This window comes from Panthera onca, chromosome C1, assembly GCF_046562875.1.
Source record: "Panthera onca isolate mPanOnc1 chromosome C1, mPanOnc1 haplotype 2, whole genome shotgun sequence".
Classification (NCBI taxonomy): Eukaryota; Metazoa; Chordata; class Mammalia; order Carnivora; family Felidae; genus Panthera; species Panthera onca.
The window spans coordinates 172925017-172944771 of NC_138346.1; the positions used below are offsets into that span (position 1 = coordinate 172925017).

At 39.7% G+C, this 19755-nt stretch overlaps 1 protein-coding gene across 1 annotated transcript in view; it reads right to left on the reverse strand.

Annotated features, from left to right (window-relative positions):
* The window catches only part of HOOK1 (hook microtubule tethering protein 1), a 71424-nt gene extending 52069 nt beyond the window's left edge, over window positions 1–19355 (reverse strand). Inside the window, exons 1-4 of the mRNA XM_060624860.2 lie at window positions 19283–19355; window positions 18877–19023; window positions 10354–10439; window positions 3490–3562 (exon numbers count right to left, since the gene is read on the reverse strand). Of these exons, the coding sequence (XP_060480843.1) occupies window positions 3490–3562; window positions 10354–10439; window positions 18877–18939 (222 nt within the window). The 5' untranslated portion in view covers window positions 18940–19023; window positions 19283–19355. The remainder of the gene's footprint in view (window positions 1–3489; window positions 3563–10353; window positions 10440–18876; window positions 19024–19282) is intronic.
* Window positions 19356–19755: the final 400 nt, after the last annotated feature.

Consider the following 19755-nt stretch of genomic DNA (forward strand, 5'->3'; position numbering starts at 1 on the left):
GGTTAACCAGGGCGATTCTATTCAAAATGAGACGCAATGAGGAAAAGTACAACTTTAAAGATTTAGCTTTGACTATGTTCACCTCCAGTCATGAATGAGTACCAAGGTTTCTACTTATTCTCTTGCCAAAAACAACAGAAAACAGGACAAAATACAAAGAAACAACTGTTTCCAAGCTTTAGCCATTGGGCAGGATGGAACTCTAATTTCTGAGAGAAGGAAAACAAAAAGATGAGTCCAACTCTAGTCCAAGATTTCTCTCTGGAGGGGATTTTCATTCCATGGAATGGAGTGGTAGAACCTGAACAAAGCCTGAAGTTCTCCTTGAGTTGAGGAGTTAGACTTCAGAAGTTCAGGAAGGTCAAGGTAGTTAGACTTTGTAGGCAGACAAATGAAGAGGTGAGCACTATGGAGGAAAAGAGCTCCGGAAATCTACACAGTGTTTTGTGTCTTTCAGCTGAATACTAATTCGCATGTGCACGAGAGAAACTCAGTGAGATTCAACAAAAAAAATTTCACTTTTTTCCCCATTTTTTCCCCAGTCAAGAATAACTCCCAAGGCAAAAACAAGCCAGGGAAATTTAAGCTGAATAATTTCCAAAGATTACACAAGGCCAGAAATGGTTGAAATTCCCACCAGCCAGAGTGAAGAGACAATGCTATAGACAAGCATTCACTAAAGACTTTGAAAAGGTCATACCTTAGTAGTTTGTCTAAACTAGCCCTAGAAGAAAGATAACCCTAGATCTGCCTCCCACCCAAAACTTTAGAAGGATCAAATTGATTCATAAGTATCTTAATTGCTTGCAAGAACAAAGTCCGACTCTCTCCGAAGAAAAACAAAAAATCCAGCACTCAACAATGAAATTCTAGCATCCAAACACTGTTTAGCATCCAATAAAAAACTACTACATATATATGTGAAGAAGCAGGAAAATATGGATCATTAAAAAAACATGGATCATGAGGAGAAATCTCAGTCAATAGAAACAAGCCCAGAAATGAGCGATGAAAGAATTAGAAGATAATAATGTTAAAACTGCTAGCTTAGAAATAATGTTCAAGGATTTAAATGAAAATAGGAATATAAGAAAAAAAATGGAAGATTTTCTTTAAAAACAAAAACAAAAACAAAAACAAAAACAAAAACCAGGAGTGGCCTGGGTGGCTCAGTTGGTTAAGCGTCTGACTTCAGCTCAGGTCATGATCTCGCAGTTCGTGGGTTCGAGCCCCACGTGGGGCTCTATGCTGACAGCTAGAGCCTGGAGTCTGCTTTGGATTCTTTGTCTCCCTCTCTCTCTTCCCCTCCCCTGCTCACACTCTGTCTGTCTGTCTTTCTGTCTGTCTCTCTCACAAAAATAAATAAACACTAAAAAAATTTTAATACAGGGGCGCCTGGGTGGCTCAGTCGGTTAAGCGTCCGACTTCGGCTCAGTTCACGATCTCGTGGTCCGTGAGTTCGAGACCCGCGTTGGGCTCTGGGCTGATGGCCCAGAGCCTGGAGCCTGCTTCCGATTCTGTGCCTCCCTCTCTCTCTGCCGCTCCCCCATTCATGCTCTGTTTCTCTCTGTCTCAAAAATAAATAAACTTAAAAAAAAAAAAAAAAAAAAAGCTGCTGAGGATTCAACTCAGTTTTTTTAAATAAATAAATAAATAAATAAATTTTAATACAAACTTAAAAAAATAGATATTCTATGGATAAAAAAAGGAAGACTCAACTATTAGATGTGTACATGAGAGACCTAACATAAAGATACAGATTAAAAGAATAAAAAAAAATACACTAAAGCAAGAAATAATCATAAAACTAGAGTGGCTACATTAATGTCAGACAAATTAGACTTCAGTGCAAGGAATATTGCCAGGGATTTAAAAAAAAAAAAAAAAAAGTCTTTCATAATGATAAGTAGATTCATTCACCAAGAAGACATTTAAAAAATAATGTATAGAAACCTAACAAGAGATTCAAATTACATGATAAAAGTTAACAGAACTAAAAGGAGAAATTGATAAATCCACAATCATTGTTAAGAGATTTAAGGACTCCTCTTCCATAACTGACAGTATGGTCACAGAAAAATCAATAAAGATATAAAAGATGCAACAGAACTATCAGTAAGTTTGATATAATCTGCCTGCAGAATACATGTTCAAGGGCACATGGAACATTCACCAAAACAGACCATATGTTAGGTCATAAAATAAGCCTCAATAAATGTAAAAGAATTTCTCAACACGGAGTTACGTTATCAAACAAAAATGGAAATTAGAAATCAATAAATATAAAAAAGGTGCCTAAAAAATCTTCAAACATTTATAATTTGAAATATCTACTTCTAATCTACCTGTAGGTCAAAAGAAATCACATGGGGAATTAATGAGTATTTTAAACTGAATGAAAATACTAACATAGAATGTCAAAATGTGTGAGATGTGTAAGGCAATGCTTAAATTAGGGGAAAAAAAAGGTGCCTAAAACTTATGATTTAATTTTCTACTTTAAGGCATAAAGAAAGAAGAGAAGGTGTAGGTAAAGGAAAGGAAATAATACAGAGAGGAAATATATAAAAAGCAAAAGCTAGTTCTTAAAAAAAAAACAACCAAAAAACAAAAAACTTGAAAAACATCAAACTTCTCAAGAAAAAAAAGACAAAACACATAAACTGCCAACATCGGGAAAGAAAGAGGATACATCACTAAAGATCACAGAGTTACCAGCATATTATATTAGCAAATATTATATTAGCAAAATAACAAGTTAAGAACTGTATGCCAACAAATTGGACGACCTAAGTGAAACACACAAATGCCCTATAATACACAACAAAACTGACTTATGAAGAAACAAAATCAGTTTGGTAGTTTCTTATAAGATCAAATATATACTTACATAACCAGATACAATCACATTGAAGAATTTATCTAAGAGAAATTAGACACATGTCTACGCAAGGACTCATACTAAATATTCATTGTAACTGTATCCATAGTAGCTAAAAACTGAAACAATTCCAACATCCATTAACAGGTGAATGGGCAAGCAAATTGTAGACTATCAATGTAATGAAATACTACTCAGGAAAATAATTATAATAATAAATAACTCCTAATACAGGTAGCATGGGTAAGTCTCAAAAACATCACACTGAGTGAAAGATGCTAGACACAAAGAGTAACAAAAAGTAAATAATGTCCGTTACCATTTATACAGAATTCTAGAAATCTACAGTGACAGAAAGCAGATCCACGGGGCCAAGCGAGGAGTGGGGATCAAGTGGGAAAGGACGTAAGTGCATGTTCTGGGTTAATGGAAATGTTCCACATCTAATTATGATGGTAGTTACCTAAGAACATGCATGTGTCAAAACAAACTGCACACAATAATATGCACCCTTAAATTAATTAAAAAAAAAAAAGATTTAGCTGAGCTTAGTGCTAATTTTAACATCACTGTTTGGGTTAAGTGCTTCTACTGCTCATTCTGTATACCTTTATTCTCCAGTTGTCACCCGTATCTTCTTTAATTCGGCTTAACCAAGATTCATCGAACCAAGCTACATCTCTGAAATGAAAACACAAATGCAAAACATTTAAATATTTTTGTTGCATGGAAAGTACTAAATTAAATCAATAAAGTTATTTTATATCTAAAAGCCTGTCCTTAATACGAATAGCAAACATTATTTAACTGAACCCCCCGAATTTTTAGTGATTCTTAAGGATTTCTTTTGGAATTTCTCATAATAAATTACTTAATTCATTAGCATCTTCAATTTAATAAACATTTACTGAATATCTCATACAAGACACTCTGGTAGCAGGAAGATGTATAAACCCAATCCTAAAGGGGGGGAGGTAGAAATTAAAACTAACATTTTAATATGTCTATTCTGTATCAAGCACTGGGCTTGATGTTTTTCCATATTGCAACTTTCAATATTGTAGTCACTGGAAAAGGATTATGATTATCCTCAATCTTACTCTTCAAAGAAATGAAGATGAGGGAAGCTATGTAATTAGCCCCAAATCATACTAGTATATAGAAAAGGCCAAAATTATTTGACTGTAACTGAGGAGAATGAGTGTAATGAGAAGTCTACAAGGACAGTTTAGTTCTAAACTCATGAAGTCATATTAACATGGGAGGCCAGGACAATGAATTGCTATATTGATTTTTTATGTATTTAATAAGGTTTTAAAGAATAACATTTGACTATATAGTGAACTACACTAATAGATCATACATATTCTAAACAAAAATTTGGATGCTTGCTCTGAGTAAGGAACTGAGCAAGATTAATATAAAGATGAATAATTTACTACCATGACTCTCAGGGAAATAGCTATTAAAGCAGGAAAGTAAAGAGCACAAAAACTCTACTCAAAGGAGAATGTGAGACATTCTTTAAGAGTTAAACACTACAGGGGTGCCTGGGTGGCTCAGTCAGTTAAGCGTCTGACTTCAGCTCAGGTCATGATCTCACGGTTCAAGGGTTCGAGCCCCGCATCTGGCTCTGTGCTGACAGCTCAGAGCCTGGAGCCTGCTTCGGATTCTGTGTCTCCCTCTCTCTCTGCTCCTCCCCTGCTTGCACTCTGTCTCTCTTTCTCTCTCTCAAAAATAAATAAACATTAAAAATTTTTTTTTGTAAAGAGTTAAACACTATAAAATCACAGAATGGTGCTAGAAGAGGTTTTCAAGGTCTTGTCTAGATTTTCACTTTACACATAAGCCAACAAAAGTGAGGGAAGAAATTAAAGGGATCCTCTTCCAAACTTGAATTTAAAAATGAAAAGCTAAAACTAGAACACAGTGCTTAGCTTTCCACAAATCATTCTGCCTCAGATGTTCTAATACAGAAGATATTGCTTTGACTGGGTAACCAAAAATGACTTCATTTCTAATTCATCTATGTGGAATATGTAACCATTTCCTTTTGAGCAAATTAATGTTAATTATATTCAACTTTTCCCAGATACTAAGGCTACAATTACCAAAATGACTTGCCTCAATATATGAATGGTGTATTTCTAACCAAGCACTTGCCTGAAAATTCTGATTTACTAATAAGTCAAAACTGTCATCAAAGTAAATTCATTTCTTTCGACATCAGATTAAGTAAAAGAGGTAAGCCAGTTGTGATGATTAATTTTATGTATCAACTTGGCTAGGTCAGGATACCCAGTTTTTGTTCAAACATGCTTGGATGTGGCTATGAAAGCACTTTTTTAGATAAGATTAACATTAAAATCAGTAGACTTTAGGGGCGCCTGGGTGGCTCAGTCGGCTGAGTGTCTGACATCGGCTCAGGTCATGATCTCACAGCCCGTGAGTTTGAGCCCTGTATCAGGCTCTGTGCTGACAGCTCAGAGCCTGGAGCCTGCTTCAGATTCTGTGTCTCCCTCTCTCTCTGCCCCTCCCCTGCCCACGCTCTCTCTCTCTCTCTCTCTCTCAAATAAACATTAAAGAAAATTTTTTTAATAAAAAAAAAATCAGTAGACTTTAAATAAAACACATTACCCTCCATAATGTGGGTGGGTCTCATCCAGTCAATTGAAGCCTTTAAGAAAAAGACTAACCCCCCTCAAGAAAGAGTAAATTCTGCCAAGAGATTGCCTGTGGACTCTGGCTGCAACATCCACTTTTTCCTGGATCTTTGGCCTGCAGGCCTGACCTGTGGATTCTGGACTTGCCAGCCTCCACAATCATGTGAACCAATCCTAAAAACAAATTTCTCTGTCCCGTGTGCATTGTGCGTGTTTGTGTGTGTGTGTCCATCCTATTGTATATATCCATGTCTTACTAATTCTATTTCTCTGGAGAACCCTACTACACAAGTCTTCTAAAAGATATCATTATATATGCTTCTAGAATTATGTTCTAATTACCTCTAGAATATGGATCTAGACATAACCTCTTCTAGCTTTCCTCCTTTTATCTTGTGTTCCTCCTTGTCTTTCTTTCTACTCCAAATCAACTTCAGCCCTACGTCTTAGTCTGCTCAAGCTTCTATAACAAAAGATCACAGACTGGGTGGCTTACATAACAGAAATTTACTTCCCACAGCTCTGGAAGCTGGAAACCCAAGATCAAAATGGTGTAGCAAGGTAGGTTTCGTTCTCAGCTCTCTTCTTTCGGCCTGTAGGTGGCTGCCATCTGTCCGTGTGCTCACATGACCTCTTCTTGGTGTGCTCACAGAGAGTGAGCTCTCTGATGTCTCTTTTACAAAGATTCCAATCCTATCAGATCAGGGCCCCACTCTTATGACCTTATTTAACCTTAATTGCTTCTCAGAGGCCTCATCTCCAATACAGCTACTACACTGGGGGTCAGGGCTTCAACACAGAAATCTGGAATGGATGCCAGCATTCAGCCTATAACACTCTGAGAAATACTTCGTAACTTCTGCCTTCTTCCTTTTCTCATAAACAAGTCATTCTTCTGAAACATTTGTAACGGCAGCCAACCTTCCCCTTGATACCCAACCTCGTAACTCTGGACATATCCTTCCTTACACTTCTGCACTGCCACATCTACACGTCTTAACCAGACTCCTGGCCTGAACAATTAGCTCCTTTTCTCATCCTTCCCAGAACTTCAGTGAAACTCGAGGGGACATAAGACTGAGGAAGCAAAATATGGTCCAATTGTTGTCTAACAAAAGTAAGTAGGAATGAGTATAAAATTATTTAACTGCACTCGTAGTGTTTGTCTTCAACAATTTTACCAACTAAACACAGGCAATAATTAACAACTGCCGGTTACTATACACAACATAGTTGTTTTGCTCCAAGAGACACCCTGACATAGTTTTTCTTGGACAATTAAAAGGCCTACTGTGGTTAACACATGAAATTGTGATCTGTACTTTGGGCATGCACATCTGACCTTTTATGTATTAAGACCCCAAAGTAAAAATCTATCAGGAGAAGGTCAAGATACTAGATTTCACGGATTACAGCTGACTGAGAGCACAGGTATTAGAGTCAGGCCAAAGCTATGCCAATCCTGGCTTTGCTATTAACTCGTTATTTGATCTTACCAAAGTTGTTTCACCTCTCTAAACCTCTGTTTCATGTATAGACTGAGGAATATCTACCTCACAGAACAGTAAAAATTAAATGAAATAATATATGCGTAGGGTATATAACAATGGCTTATAACTTAGTAAATACTCAGATGTTGGCTATCATGATTCATCATTTCAAATACTCCAATATCTGACTGAATGAATGAAGAGATAACTGCATGGTACTTGAGGTCTCTGGGTTTCTACATTCTTGTTCTCGCTTTTTTCCCTCTTGCAAAAATGTCTAGTCAAGACAGGCAAAAGAAATAAGCAGAGAAGTTATCTGTTGTTTAAAGTGGCCAAATTAAGCCTTTCTTTTGGGGGAAGTCACATGCTATAGTATTTATAGTTGTTGTGGGTTGAACTGTATCTTCCAAAATAACACGTTCATATTCTAACCCCCAATATCTGTCAATGTGACCTTATTTGGAAACAGGGTCATTGCAGATGCAATCAAATTAAGATGAGATCAAACTAAATTACTAATACGACTGGAAGAGGAGAGGACACAAAGACACGGACATGGAGGGAAGACAACCAAGCAAAGAAGAGACAGAGATGGAGCCATGCTGCCACAGACTTGGGAATAGGGGGGTGGGGGGGTGGGGAGGATGGAGGGGGGATGGTGGTACGAAAGCTGGAAGGAATGATCCTCCCCTACAGGCAACAGAGAGAGCATGACCCAGCCAATACCTTGATGTAGGACTTCTAGCCTCCAGAATTAAGAGAAAACAAATTTTTGTTGATTTAAACCACCCACTCTGTGGTACCTGGGAAACTAATGCAGCTGTAATTATAGATTCTCCCCATGTGTTCTTTAAATATCTACATATATTTTTAAAAGTATTCAGGCCAAAGATAACAATTAAGGACTTGTAAAACCCTAGCAATAATTCCATGACTCTCCAAGTCTAAGTCATATAGTTTGGGCATTGATTTTTAAGATTTATTATTTACCATACTTGCTTCAGGTAAATAATAATTACTCATTAAATTTTGCTACTTCCTTAGAAAGCAGAATTTCCCTTCTCATCTTCAGTTACAACTTTGATGTGATTTGATGTGAGTCACAATAGTTATCAATGCAATTCATAACAGAATGTAACATATACAAAGTGCTTTTGAGTGTTCAAAGAAATATGGTAAAATGTGCCCTTTTAGCAGCAATATGATATACTGATTCAACTAGAGAAAAATGTATGCTTCTAAGTTTCACTATCCAGATCCAGACTTCTGGAAAGCTATAAAACTAGAAGGGGATTCAAAAGAAAAATAAAGTTTAAATAATTCTTGGATGATAAGGAGACTAAGACAGCTAAGTACATGCCAAAACAGGCAAAGCAAAAAAAGAGGTTTCAATCCAATTTTAGGTCACTGTCATATGTTTTATGGAGAAAGAGAGCTTTCTGATTGTTTGGCTATTTTATTATTCTTGCAGAAAAGCCATTAGAAGACAAGAGACAAATGAGAGAAGGAAAAGAAAAAAAGGAAAATCAGAGAGCCAGAGGTTTGGCAGTAACAGCAGAATCCAACAGATTATGGAAAATGAGTTAGTGATAAAGGGTAGAGTTTAACTAAATTTGAACTGACCCTACTCTAAACATCAGGTACAGGGGCTCCTTGGTGACTCAGTTGGTTGAGCATCCGACTTCAGCCCAGGTCATGATCCTATGCTTCGTGGGTTCGAGCCCCGTGTCGGGGTCTGTGCTGACAGCTCAGAGCCTGGAGCCTCCTTTGGATTCTGTGTCTCCCTCTCTCTCTGCCCCTCCCCCACTCTGTCTCTCTGTCTCCCCAAAATAAATAAACACTAAAAAAATTTTTTTTAAATAAAAAAAATAATAAACATCAGGTACAGTGGTAGAGTACAGGGAGACAAAGAGCCATTGCATCATATCACAGTAAAAACAGGTCTCTTCTATTGTATTGTAGTATAAAAGCTACCAGAGCTACCACAATACATATAAATAACAGCTTTGGATGGCACTGTTGAAGTCAATGAATGCGTACCAGTCTTACATCCATACCAACCACAATGTAGCTCCATCTACACCAATACCCACAACATACTGCAATAACAAAAGGCAAGGGGCACATTCTAACAATAAAAAATAATGACAACTTTCCCACATCATCAATAAAGGATCATATCCAGAATGCTTGGTTCTGACCAATTAAATCACTTTGAAACTAATCAGGGCATAAATAAATAAAATGTTTAAGAAACATGTTTGAGAAAAGAAGGGAGAAAGGCATATTTTAGAATGACTGCCAAAAAAAAAAAGTTAACATGTTAAGTTTGTCTCTTAATGTATTAATCTTGAGTTAACCATAAAATCTGTCTATTCACATTAGATCATGTTGAAAATTCCAAGTCACTACAATTTTGACACTTTGAGTTGTTTTTCTGAGGGTGATAAGGAATTTCTGCAAACCCATCTACAGGGTTTTCAATGTCAATTACAACAAACCTTGACAAAATGATGGCAACCACTGAAAAAAACATCTCTGACTATAAAACAAATAGCAGAGATAGGATTCTGGTCTCATGGAAGACACATTATCATAAAAGTAAGCTAATACAAAATCAGTAGGGCTATCAATTAATAAATTAGCCCTGTTTGTTCCTACTAAGGGTAGAGCTCATATTGCAGATGTTATAACCGTAATCATTGCACAATGTTTGGCAAAAATTATGAAATAATGGACTTAGGAACTTTTGATACTATATAATTATATCTAATGGGCCTAATCCAAATAGAATCGTTTTATTAAGATTCTCCAATATTTGTGATTTCAAAATTCATTTATACCTCATTTTATTATTGGTAGAGTCATAGAATTCCTACTTTTAACTCAAATATAGATTTTAAAATTTAATATTTTTTCCAAATCCAGTATTATATACTTCAATTCTCTCTAAAATAATAATCTCCATGCATTGATACCTTCCAATGATAGTAAAGTAACTCAAAAAATCATAAGCAATTATACCATTCCTTAAAACGGCTTCTTTTCCAGTTACTGTAGTTTGTGAATGTGACCAGGACAAGTTTAAAATGAAAATCTCTTAGCTAGATAATAATCGTGTTTGCTCACTTAATTAAGATTACCTCTGTGAACAAGCAAGGAAGAATCAGGTGGTGAACTTTCCTGTGCCCTAGATGTAATAATGCCTGTCACGACTTAATAGGATAAAGTTTCAGCAACTTTTAGAATACAAGGCTAAGTTTTCTTCCTTGGTATTGGGTTTACAATTCTTTCAAAAAGAGTCTGGACTACTACTTACATTTGATGAAGAACTTGTGCCATGGCAACTCCATTAGTCAGCTGTTTGACATCTTGACAAGGTGCGGCAGTATTGAATGTCTGCAGCTAAAATGACACAGAGCAAATGACTTTACTGTTCCTTTATCCTTACAGGGTGGTGTTACCAACTCCCCTCCCCAAACATATGAACACGACAGAGAAAAATAATTATAAATTGTCCTGTTTTGTTTAAATTCAGACTGGGCCGAACAAATGCAACTATACTAACAAGTTTTCGTGGCTGTGTAATAGTCTTACAAACATAAACACTTAACAATTCAAATAATCACACCGAAAACAGTCAAATATATTGATGCAATGTAGGAAGTACTTCAGAATTTCTGAGAGTCAGATGCACAGACCTTAAGATCAACTATATTGTGTTCGTTGTTAGGAGAATAACATCAGAAAGGACTTTAAGGTAACCTATTATGTCAACTTAAAATTTCACTCACATCATTTGGTAGGACAACAAAGCCTAGAAATGTCAAGTCTAAAACTACTTAATTAACCAGTGAGGCCTGAAATAAGGCAGGACCTCAGCCTGCCATCCAACAATTAGTCTCAGGGCATGAATGGTCCAGGGCCCACCCACCACATCAAGTTGTTTCTATTTAGTTTGGCTTTACATATTATTCTTGTCGAATCTCTATTTGTTAAACATTCATGTACATGGTAAAAAGAGAAGTGAAACTGTGGCGTCTTTTTCTAAAAAGCAAATACAAGACAAGAATTTTTGAAAAGCAAATTACAGCAGAGCTACAATGGGTCACATATTTCCTAGAAGTCTAATCTCAACCCATAATGATCTTAAATTAAATACACTATGATTCTCTTTTCCTACATATATTTATCTCCTTTACTATTCAATTATAATTCCTTAATTTGCCACTTAACTATCTTAATCTGACAAAAGTCTCTCCCCTCCATGATTCACCTTTAGCGGTTCTGTTTGAGATTCTACAAGTAAGTCTCCATTATGGTAATACACATGGAAGAATGACACAGACAAATAATGCTAGCTACAGTTACTTTGAAAGTACACAAAGATACTTTACTGAGATCCTACTCTATGTGGGCACCGTGGGGTTACAAAAGAAAATCACCTGTTTTCTACTCTCAAGCAGTTGCAATCAAGAGTTAAGGACAGGAGAAAAAGACATAAATTATTTCTAGAAAATGCCATTCCCAGTCTCATGACTATAGTATGCACAAATCATTCAGAAATAGACAGGAGTTAACTAATTAGGGTTTGTATTTAGGAAATACTTCTCAGAGATGATTCCTGAACAGAAGGTCTTGAGTAAAGAAAGAACCAAGGGAAGGAAGCTTTAGGAAATAGGAATATGATAAGAGCACAAATACCTGAAAAGAAATGGTATTTTTAGGCAACATACAGTTCAGTATTACCGGATTTTCAGGGCAAAGAGGAACGGGGAAGAGGTGACAACAAAGGGGGGGGGGCAGGTAAGAAAACAGATATGGGTCAGAACTCTGGAGGTCCATGACAAGAAGCATGGAGTTACCCTTGATGGTATCATCCTTATAATGGGAAACAGCAGAATAGTTTGTATCTACCTCACAAGATGGTTGAGAGAATTAGCAAGCAGAGCCAACTTAGATCAGCGCCTGGTACAAGCTCAGCAGCTGTTAGCAATTAGTTATGATTCGGGGTTCCTCAAAGCTTGGGGTCTAAGAACAATACAAATCAGAATCTCTAGACACATTAAATCAGAAAATGCCTAAGTGATTCTTTTTTGTTTGTTTGGTTTTAAGTGGGCTCCATGCCCAGTGTGGAGCTCAATGTGGGGCTTGAACTCATGACCTGAGCTGAGATCAAGAGTCAGACACTTAACCTTCAGAGCCACTCACATGCCCCTGCCCCAGCAATTCTTATGCACATCAATTTTTTAGAACCAATGCTCTGGATGATGATGAATCACTGAAGAACAGTAAGAAAGAGAGTGATAACTTTAGCATATTTAGGATAGCAACAATACTGACACAGAGAAAGGAAGAGAGTAACTTTTACACCTGAGTCCGTTAGAAGGCTCCTGTAATAGTCTTGTTGATAAAACAGGTGGCTTACAGATAGGGTAACGCTGACCAAGAGGACAGAATAAATTCATGGAATTTAAAATATAAAATAACCAGGATTTTGCAACTAAGTGGATGCACAGGAAAGAGAAACCCCAGGGTTAGGGCATCTTTAAAAAGAAGATAATCATATACTTGCAGGTAAACTGTGGCTCCCACTTTTCAACCCTTCCTACTTACATTTTATATCATTAGCTTTTTACAAAATGGATAGGATTAGTTATTTTAAAAGAATGATTTAAGAAGCACAGAATATTAAGCAAAATAGTAAAGAAATATGTAAAAGTAGTACATATACTAAGTATTGCCTCATTGACCACCAAGTCCAGATTAAGATCAATTTTTCCTTCTCTTAGACATGGATTTAAATTGGGGTGTCTCGGGGAGCCTTGGTGGCTCAGTTGGTTAAACATCCAACTTCGGCCTAGGTCATGATCTCACGGTTCATGGGTTCAAGCCCAGGGTCAGGCTCTGTGCTGAAAGCTCAGAGCCTGGAGCCTGCTTCCAATTCTGCGTCCCCCCTCTGTCTGACCCTCGTTCACTTGTGTTCTCTCTCTCTCCCTCTCAAAAATAAACATTAAAAAAAAATTTTAATTGGAGTGTCTCTTGAAAGTTCTTAAACTAGTTGCAAAATAAATTAGATAACACAGAATGTAATTTCATTTGGCCAAACAGAAAGGCTTTATAACCAAGAAGAGTGAATAAATTAAAAAGCTCAGTGTGGGTAGTGATGCCAAAGCAGAGGGACAAAGGAAACCGTCCTCTTTCACACTACTCTTCACAGAGGTAAAGAAGCAGAAGTCGGGGCGCCTGGGTGGCGCAGTCGGTTGAGCGTCCGACTTCAGCCAGGTCACGATCTCGCGGTCCGTGAGTTCGAGCCCCGCGTCAGGCTCTGGGCTGATGGCTCGGAGCCTGGAGCCTGTTTCCGATTCTGTGTCTCCCTCTCTCTCTGCCCCTCCCCCGTTCATGCTCTGTCTCTCTCTGTCCCAAAAATAAATAAAAAAAACGTTGAAAAAAAAAAAAAAAAAAAAAAAAAAAAAAAGAAGCAGAAGTCTTTTTGGTGAGTGGCCCAAAAGGGGCAGACAGGGCTTCCATCAGTAACCACAGGGTTCTTGCAAATCAATCTTACTTTCTTATTTATCTTTAAATAACGCAAATAATCAAAAATGTGGAAATATTGTTCCTGAATTGCTTCAATATAAATGTCACCAAAATCAAGGAAGAAAGGGGGGTCTTCCCAACTGACAGCCAAAATCTTCAACTTTGGGTCAGCTCTATTCTCATATTCTCCTCCTCTAAATATTCATTTCAGAAAGATTATTGTTTTAAGATTTTCATAACAATGATTCAGCCTTTAATATTTTTTGTTCCTTTGGGCATATATTTGGCATTTGTTTTTCCTTCACCTGCCTGTCAAGGTCAAAGAACACAAGAACTAAGAAAACCATTAAAAATATAGTTCAATTCTAATTTTATTGGTGAAAGTAAAGTCCCAAAATTTTAATTTTCCAAATGTTACAAAGCCAAGTTTATTAAATATATATTCATGCAAATACTGCAAACTCTCATATACTCCCTCTACCATGTAAATGGTGCCCAAATTTGTCTTTCAGCTCTAAATTTTTTGCTAAGTAGCAGTACAACATTTCTAAGAACGAATTATTTTAAGATGAGTTCCAAATCATAAAATAAAACTTTTTTCCTTCTTTCTTTCTTTTCTTTCTTTCTTCCTCTTTCTTTCTTTCTTTCTTTTCTTTCTTTCTTTCTTTCTTTCTTTCTTTCTTTCTTTCTTTCTTTCTTTTTTGAGAGAGACAAAGAGAGGGAGAGAGGAAAAGAGAGTGTGCGCTGGGGAGCAGGAGAGGGAGAGAGAGAATCTTAAGGCAGCTCCATGCCCAGCGCAGAGCCAGGTGTGGGACTCAATCTCATGAGATCATGTCCTGAGCCAAAATGTCCTGATCATGTCCTGAGCTGAGATCGAGAGTCAGAAGTTTAACCAACTGAGCCACCCAGGTGTCCCATAAAATATAACTTCTTAATAACTGCCAAAAGAGCCGCAGCAACTTCTTATTCAACACGTCTCCAGAGGCAAGGGAAACAAAAGCAAAAATGAACTACTGGGACCTCATCCAAATAAAAAGCTTCTGCACAGCGAAGGAAACAATCAGCAAAACTAAAAGGCAACTGACAGAATGGGAGAAGATATTTGCAAATGACATATCAGATAAAGGGTTAGTATCCAAAATCTATAAAGAACTTACCAAATTCAACACCCAAAAAACAATCCAGTGAAGAGATGAGCAAAAGACATGAATAGACACTTCTCCAAAGAAGACATCCAGATGGCCAACGGACACATGAAAAAATGCTCATCACTCACCATCAGGGAAATACAAATCAAAACCACAATGAGATACCACCTTACACCTGTCAGAATGGCTAACATTAAGAACTCAGGCAACAACAGATGTTGGCGAGGATGTGAGAAAGAGGATCTCTTCTGCATTGTTGGTGGGAATGCAAGCTGGTGCAGCCACTCTGGAAAACAGTATGGAGGTTCCTCAAAAAACTAAAAATAGAACTACTCTACAACCCAGCAACTGCACTACTAGGTATTTATCCAAGGGATACAGGTGTGCTGTTTCAAAGGGACACATGCACCCCCCATGTTTATAGCAGCACTATCAACAATAGCCAAAGTATGGAAAGAGCCCAAATGTCCATCGATGGATGAATGGATAAAGAAGATGTGGTGTACACACACACACACACACACACACACACATACACACACACACACACAATGGAGTATTTCTCAGCAATCAAAAAGAATGAAATCTTGCCATTTGCAACTATGTGGATGGAACTGGAGGATATTATGCTAAGTGAAATTAGTCAGAGAAAGATAGATATCGTATGACTTCACTCATATGAGGGCTTTAGGAGACAAAACAGATGAACATAAGGGAAGGGAAGCAAAAATAATATAAAAACAGGGAGGGGGACAAAGCATAAGAGACTCATAAATATGGAGAACAAACAGAGGGTTACTGGAGGGGGTGTGGGAAGGGGTATGGGCTAAATGGGTAAGAGGCATTAAGGAATCTACTCCTGAAATCATTGTTGCACTATATGCTACCTAATTTGGATGTAAATTAAAAAATAAAATTAAAAAGAAAACTGCCAAAAGAGGCATCTCTGTACTAATCAGGTTTTCTTAATGACCTCTCAAATTCTATTAATGTTGGTTCTATTGTCCTAGAACACTGTCTAGTGCTGAAAGAACAGAGTTTACTACCAGCTGTCTTCTCACCTCCATGATTTAGCCCCATCCTAACTTTTTAATCTTTTATCTCCTACTACTTCTCCTCAACATGTAACATTACTTACTACGGTAGGGAGCACATTAAGAAATGAGAGATATCATGACAAGGATGTGCCTTCACTACCTCTTTTTGATCTATTGCCGAAGGAGACCATTTACATTACTTCCTGTGTCTAGAAAATTCATTTCCCCTGATTTCTACTTGCTGAAATCCATCAATCCTCTATCATACTGTTAAAAGTTTACCCCAGGTATCTACAAGAACCTACATCCTTAATGGTGAAATACTGGTCTCTGAGGTCAGGACCAAGACAAGGATATGGACTATCACCGCTTTGATTCAATGTTGTATTAGAGATCCCAGCCAGTTGTTGTTCCTGGGAATACAGCAGAAAACAGGTCACAAAGGGGCTGTGACCCCATGGAGCAAATAGGTTGACTTCAGAAAGTGTTAAGTGTTACAGACTCATAGAAAAGGGGTGACAGGTTATAAAGAGATAGGACTGGGGGACAGGTAAGTCATTCACTGTTACTGACTCTGAAAGATGACAACAGATCTGAGAACTGAATGATGAGAAGAAGTCAGTCACTCACTAGACAGAGAATATTCTGGGTAGAGGAAAGTATAATTAAGAAGCCCAGATTCCTCAAGAAATAGAAAGTCAGTGCAGCATGGTGGGCATGGAGGACTTGGGGCATTGGGAGAGTTTGGGAAAACCTGGAGAAGTGAGTGACATCAACAATGCAGTGGCTGGCAAAGGCAAAGACAGATACCAACGTTCACTGGAAATCATCTGGAGAGGTAAAGAGAAGCCAAGAGACAGGTACCCAAGAAACTAAGGCAGAAGATGATCTCACAAAAGAACCATCAAGTAAGATAAGGATAATAAAGAATAGTTACGAGTTTGCCAAATCCAGTAGGTGAAGGCCTAAAAGAAAAGAATCTCATGTGCAGTGGGTTGAGAAGTGAATGAAAGTTCAAGTATAAAGGATGAGTATACAAAACTCAAATAATTTGATTGCAGAGGGAAGGGGAAATAGAGTGTGGTTTTAACAGGGAGTGTTGGTTCTTTGTTTTCTTTTTAAGATAGGGAAGATTTAAGTAAGTTTATGTGTAAAGAGGAGGGATCCAAAGGAAAGAGTGAAATGAAAAAGCAAAGTTTTAGAAGAGGTAGAAGGGATGGGATCTAGAGCTAGGGTCAAGATAAGGAGATCATATTTCTGAGGGGAGAAAAGTTGGGGGTTCAAACAGGGTACTGGTAGAGGTTTGCAAAGAGAAATGTGAGGGGATCTGTGTGGTTGTTCTTAGTCTTTATATAGCTGGGCATTGTTATGGGAGCAAGTAGATTTGTCTGTAGAGCATTTCTAAAGGCAACAATCTGCACAGTAATTCCATTTTCTCCAGTGTTTCAGCAGCCTTAGAACTGGAGAAGCAAATAACCTACTATACTCTGTCATCTATAGAATCTTTGCAGTTTTTAAGGAATTTTGCCTCTCATTATAAAAATACACAGCTCTGCCTACCACTCCAAGAAAAAATGGAAAGTTCCTTGATTATTCTTGATACGTCTTCCTCAGTGCCTTGAACAAAGCAGCAGTGCCTTGACCAATAAATACTGGCTAAAAGAATGGGTATAGTACATAGTATTTTAAAACATTGCAATACAATTCAAAAACATCCTTTACTTCACCACCTCATATAAGTCAATGACATCACAAAGACGAAGTTTACTACTTAAGTCAGATGTTTAGAGCAATAATGTAACAGATTAGGATACCCCCTTTAATTAGTCACTTGTTTTAGCAAAACACATCGCTAAAAGTAATGTTGCCTTATTTCATGAGAGTCTTAAAACACAGCATCTCAATGCCAATACTTACTCTAAATGAAAATAAAGATGAACAGTTAGCTAACTGCTTTTAACTCAGAAGCCCTATATACCTGCATTCCACTTATAACCAAAGCTATTTACCTCTAAACTGTAAAAGTTGCTTTAAATCACGGTCATTTCCAATAGACTTCATACACAGCCAGAAACCTTCTCTGATTTCTCACTGTTTTGAATTACTCAAATGAGGAGATCGCTAAAGAACAGCATCAACCGAATACCACCTCCTGATCCAGTCTGTTTACATTCCATTATGCACACGCTCATCCACACACAACCAAACAACTAGTTTAGGGATGGGCACCATCAACAGCACCCTGTGGACAGACCATCAAGCACCAACCTTGCCCAATGTGGGTTGGAAGCTACACCTGAATTGCCAGCTCTTTGATCGCTGAGCACCTCCAAAAGGTGAGACATCGTTTTACTTATGGGAATACTGGGGGCAGATCCTGTCTGTCCAAATACCACACAAATTAATTAGAAATACCAAACACGCACCAAGTGCAAATGAAAATACCAAGTCTTTTTCTTGAAAGAAAATGTTGTCCACTGGAGAAGGAAAAGGGGGGGGCCAGCAAGAAAAAAGGAATAGGAGCCCCCACCTCCAACATATCAAATGTGTGCAAATATCCCTTCGAAACGACTTCTACAGAATCGGAGGTCCTGGAGGAGCTCTGATCCAGGAACCAAAACCACCTCTTGGCCACCTGTGTCCAAGCAGAGCAAAGTGGTTTGGATAGGAGGGGAGTTTCGCAGAGGGCCTCCGCTCCCAAGTGGCACAGAGGTCCGTACGGGAAAGCTGTTCAGCAGACAGAAGGCGAGAGAGTCGGCAGTCCGGGGAGAAGAAAATGGGGGCAGCGAAGAGCAAAGGGGATGGACGCCTGGCTCCAGCCACAGCTGTCACAAGCTAGATAGATCAAAGCAGTAAGACGAGCCTCCTCCGGCTCCAGCTCCGGAGCTCCCTTTACCTGCCCCTAGTCTCCAGACACAAACATACAACACCCACACGTACACACCTGCCCCGCGACCCGCAGGTGGCACTCTCGCGGTCAAGGGCGACAGGAGACTCGGAGGGCGACGCGCCGAGTCCGCGGCGCGGGTGGCCCGGCTACTCCTGAGGCTCACCTGCAGAGAACCGGGGGCCCGGGGCAACTCGCCTCGGCCCCTCGGCCCCCCGCCCCCTCGTACTCACCCAGATGATGAGGCTGTCGCATAACGGCAGCTCGGACTGCGGAAGCGGCTGCGTCTCTTCCATGGCCGGGGCCGCCGTCGACTACGCCGCCGCTGACACCGACACCTCCCTCCTCCCCGCGCTCCGCCAGGAGCCGGCGTCGACGACCTGCTCGCCGGTCGGGAAAGCTCGGTAGCCAGGCCCAGCGCCCGCGCGGCTCACGCGCGAAGCCTCGCGCGGCCGACGTCGCCGGCGTAACCCCCTCCTCGCCAACGCCCCCGTCCCCGCTCCGCCCCGCTCCGCCGTTCGCCCCCTGCCGGGTCCGGCCAGGCTGCGCGGCTCTGCACCTGAGCCCCGCCCCCTCCTGCCCCTTCCCCGCCCCTCCCGCCCCTCCCGTCCTCCCCCCCTCCTTCCCTATCCCGCACACCTCTTCCCGCCGCACTGAGTGACCAGGGCGCGCACCAGTCACAAAGAAAGTAGGTGCTCGAGAGGGGCGTGCGGGGCGGGAGGGGGCGGGAAGAGCGGGGATAGGTTGCGCAGGAGGGATTGCTGATTGGACACACCGTCTTGGCTCCGACCAATCAATGTGAGACAAGACAGCCTCCGGGAGGGAGCGCGGGAGGGTGGGAAGGGGTTTGTGACCTGGCAGGTGCGGTGGGGACGGGGGCGGGGAGCGCGCGTGCGCGGCTGGGCGATGTAGCGGCTGAAGCTCACGCTGCCCCAAGGGCAGAGGAGGCCGCGGGGCTCCCAGCGTTAAGTAGGGCGGGCTCAAGCATCTTCGCGCCTCCTTCCTTCCCCTCAGTAGGGCAGCTCCTGGCTCCACCTGTGGAGATCCACACTGCTGCCCTCGTGTCTTCAGAAATAGATCCTACTCGAGATAAGGAGAGCTGATTTTCTCCC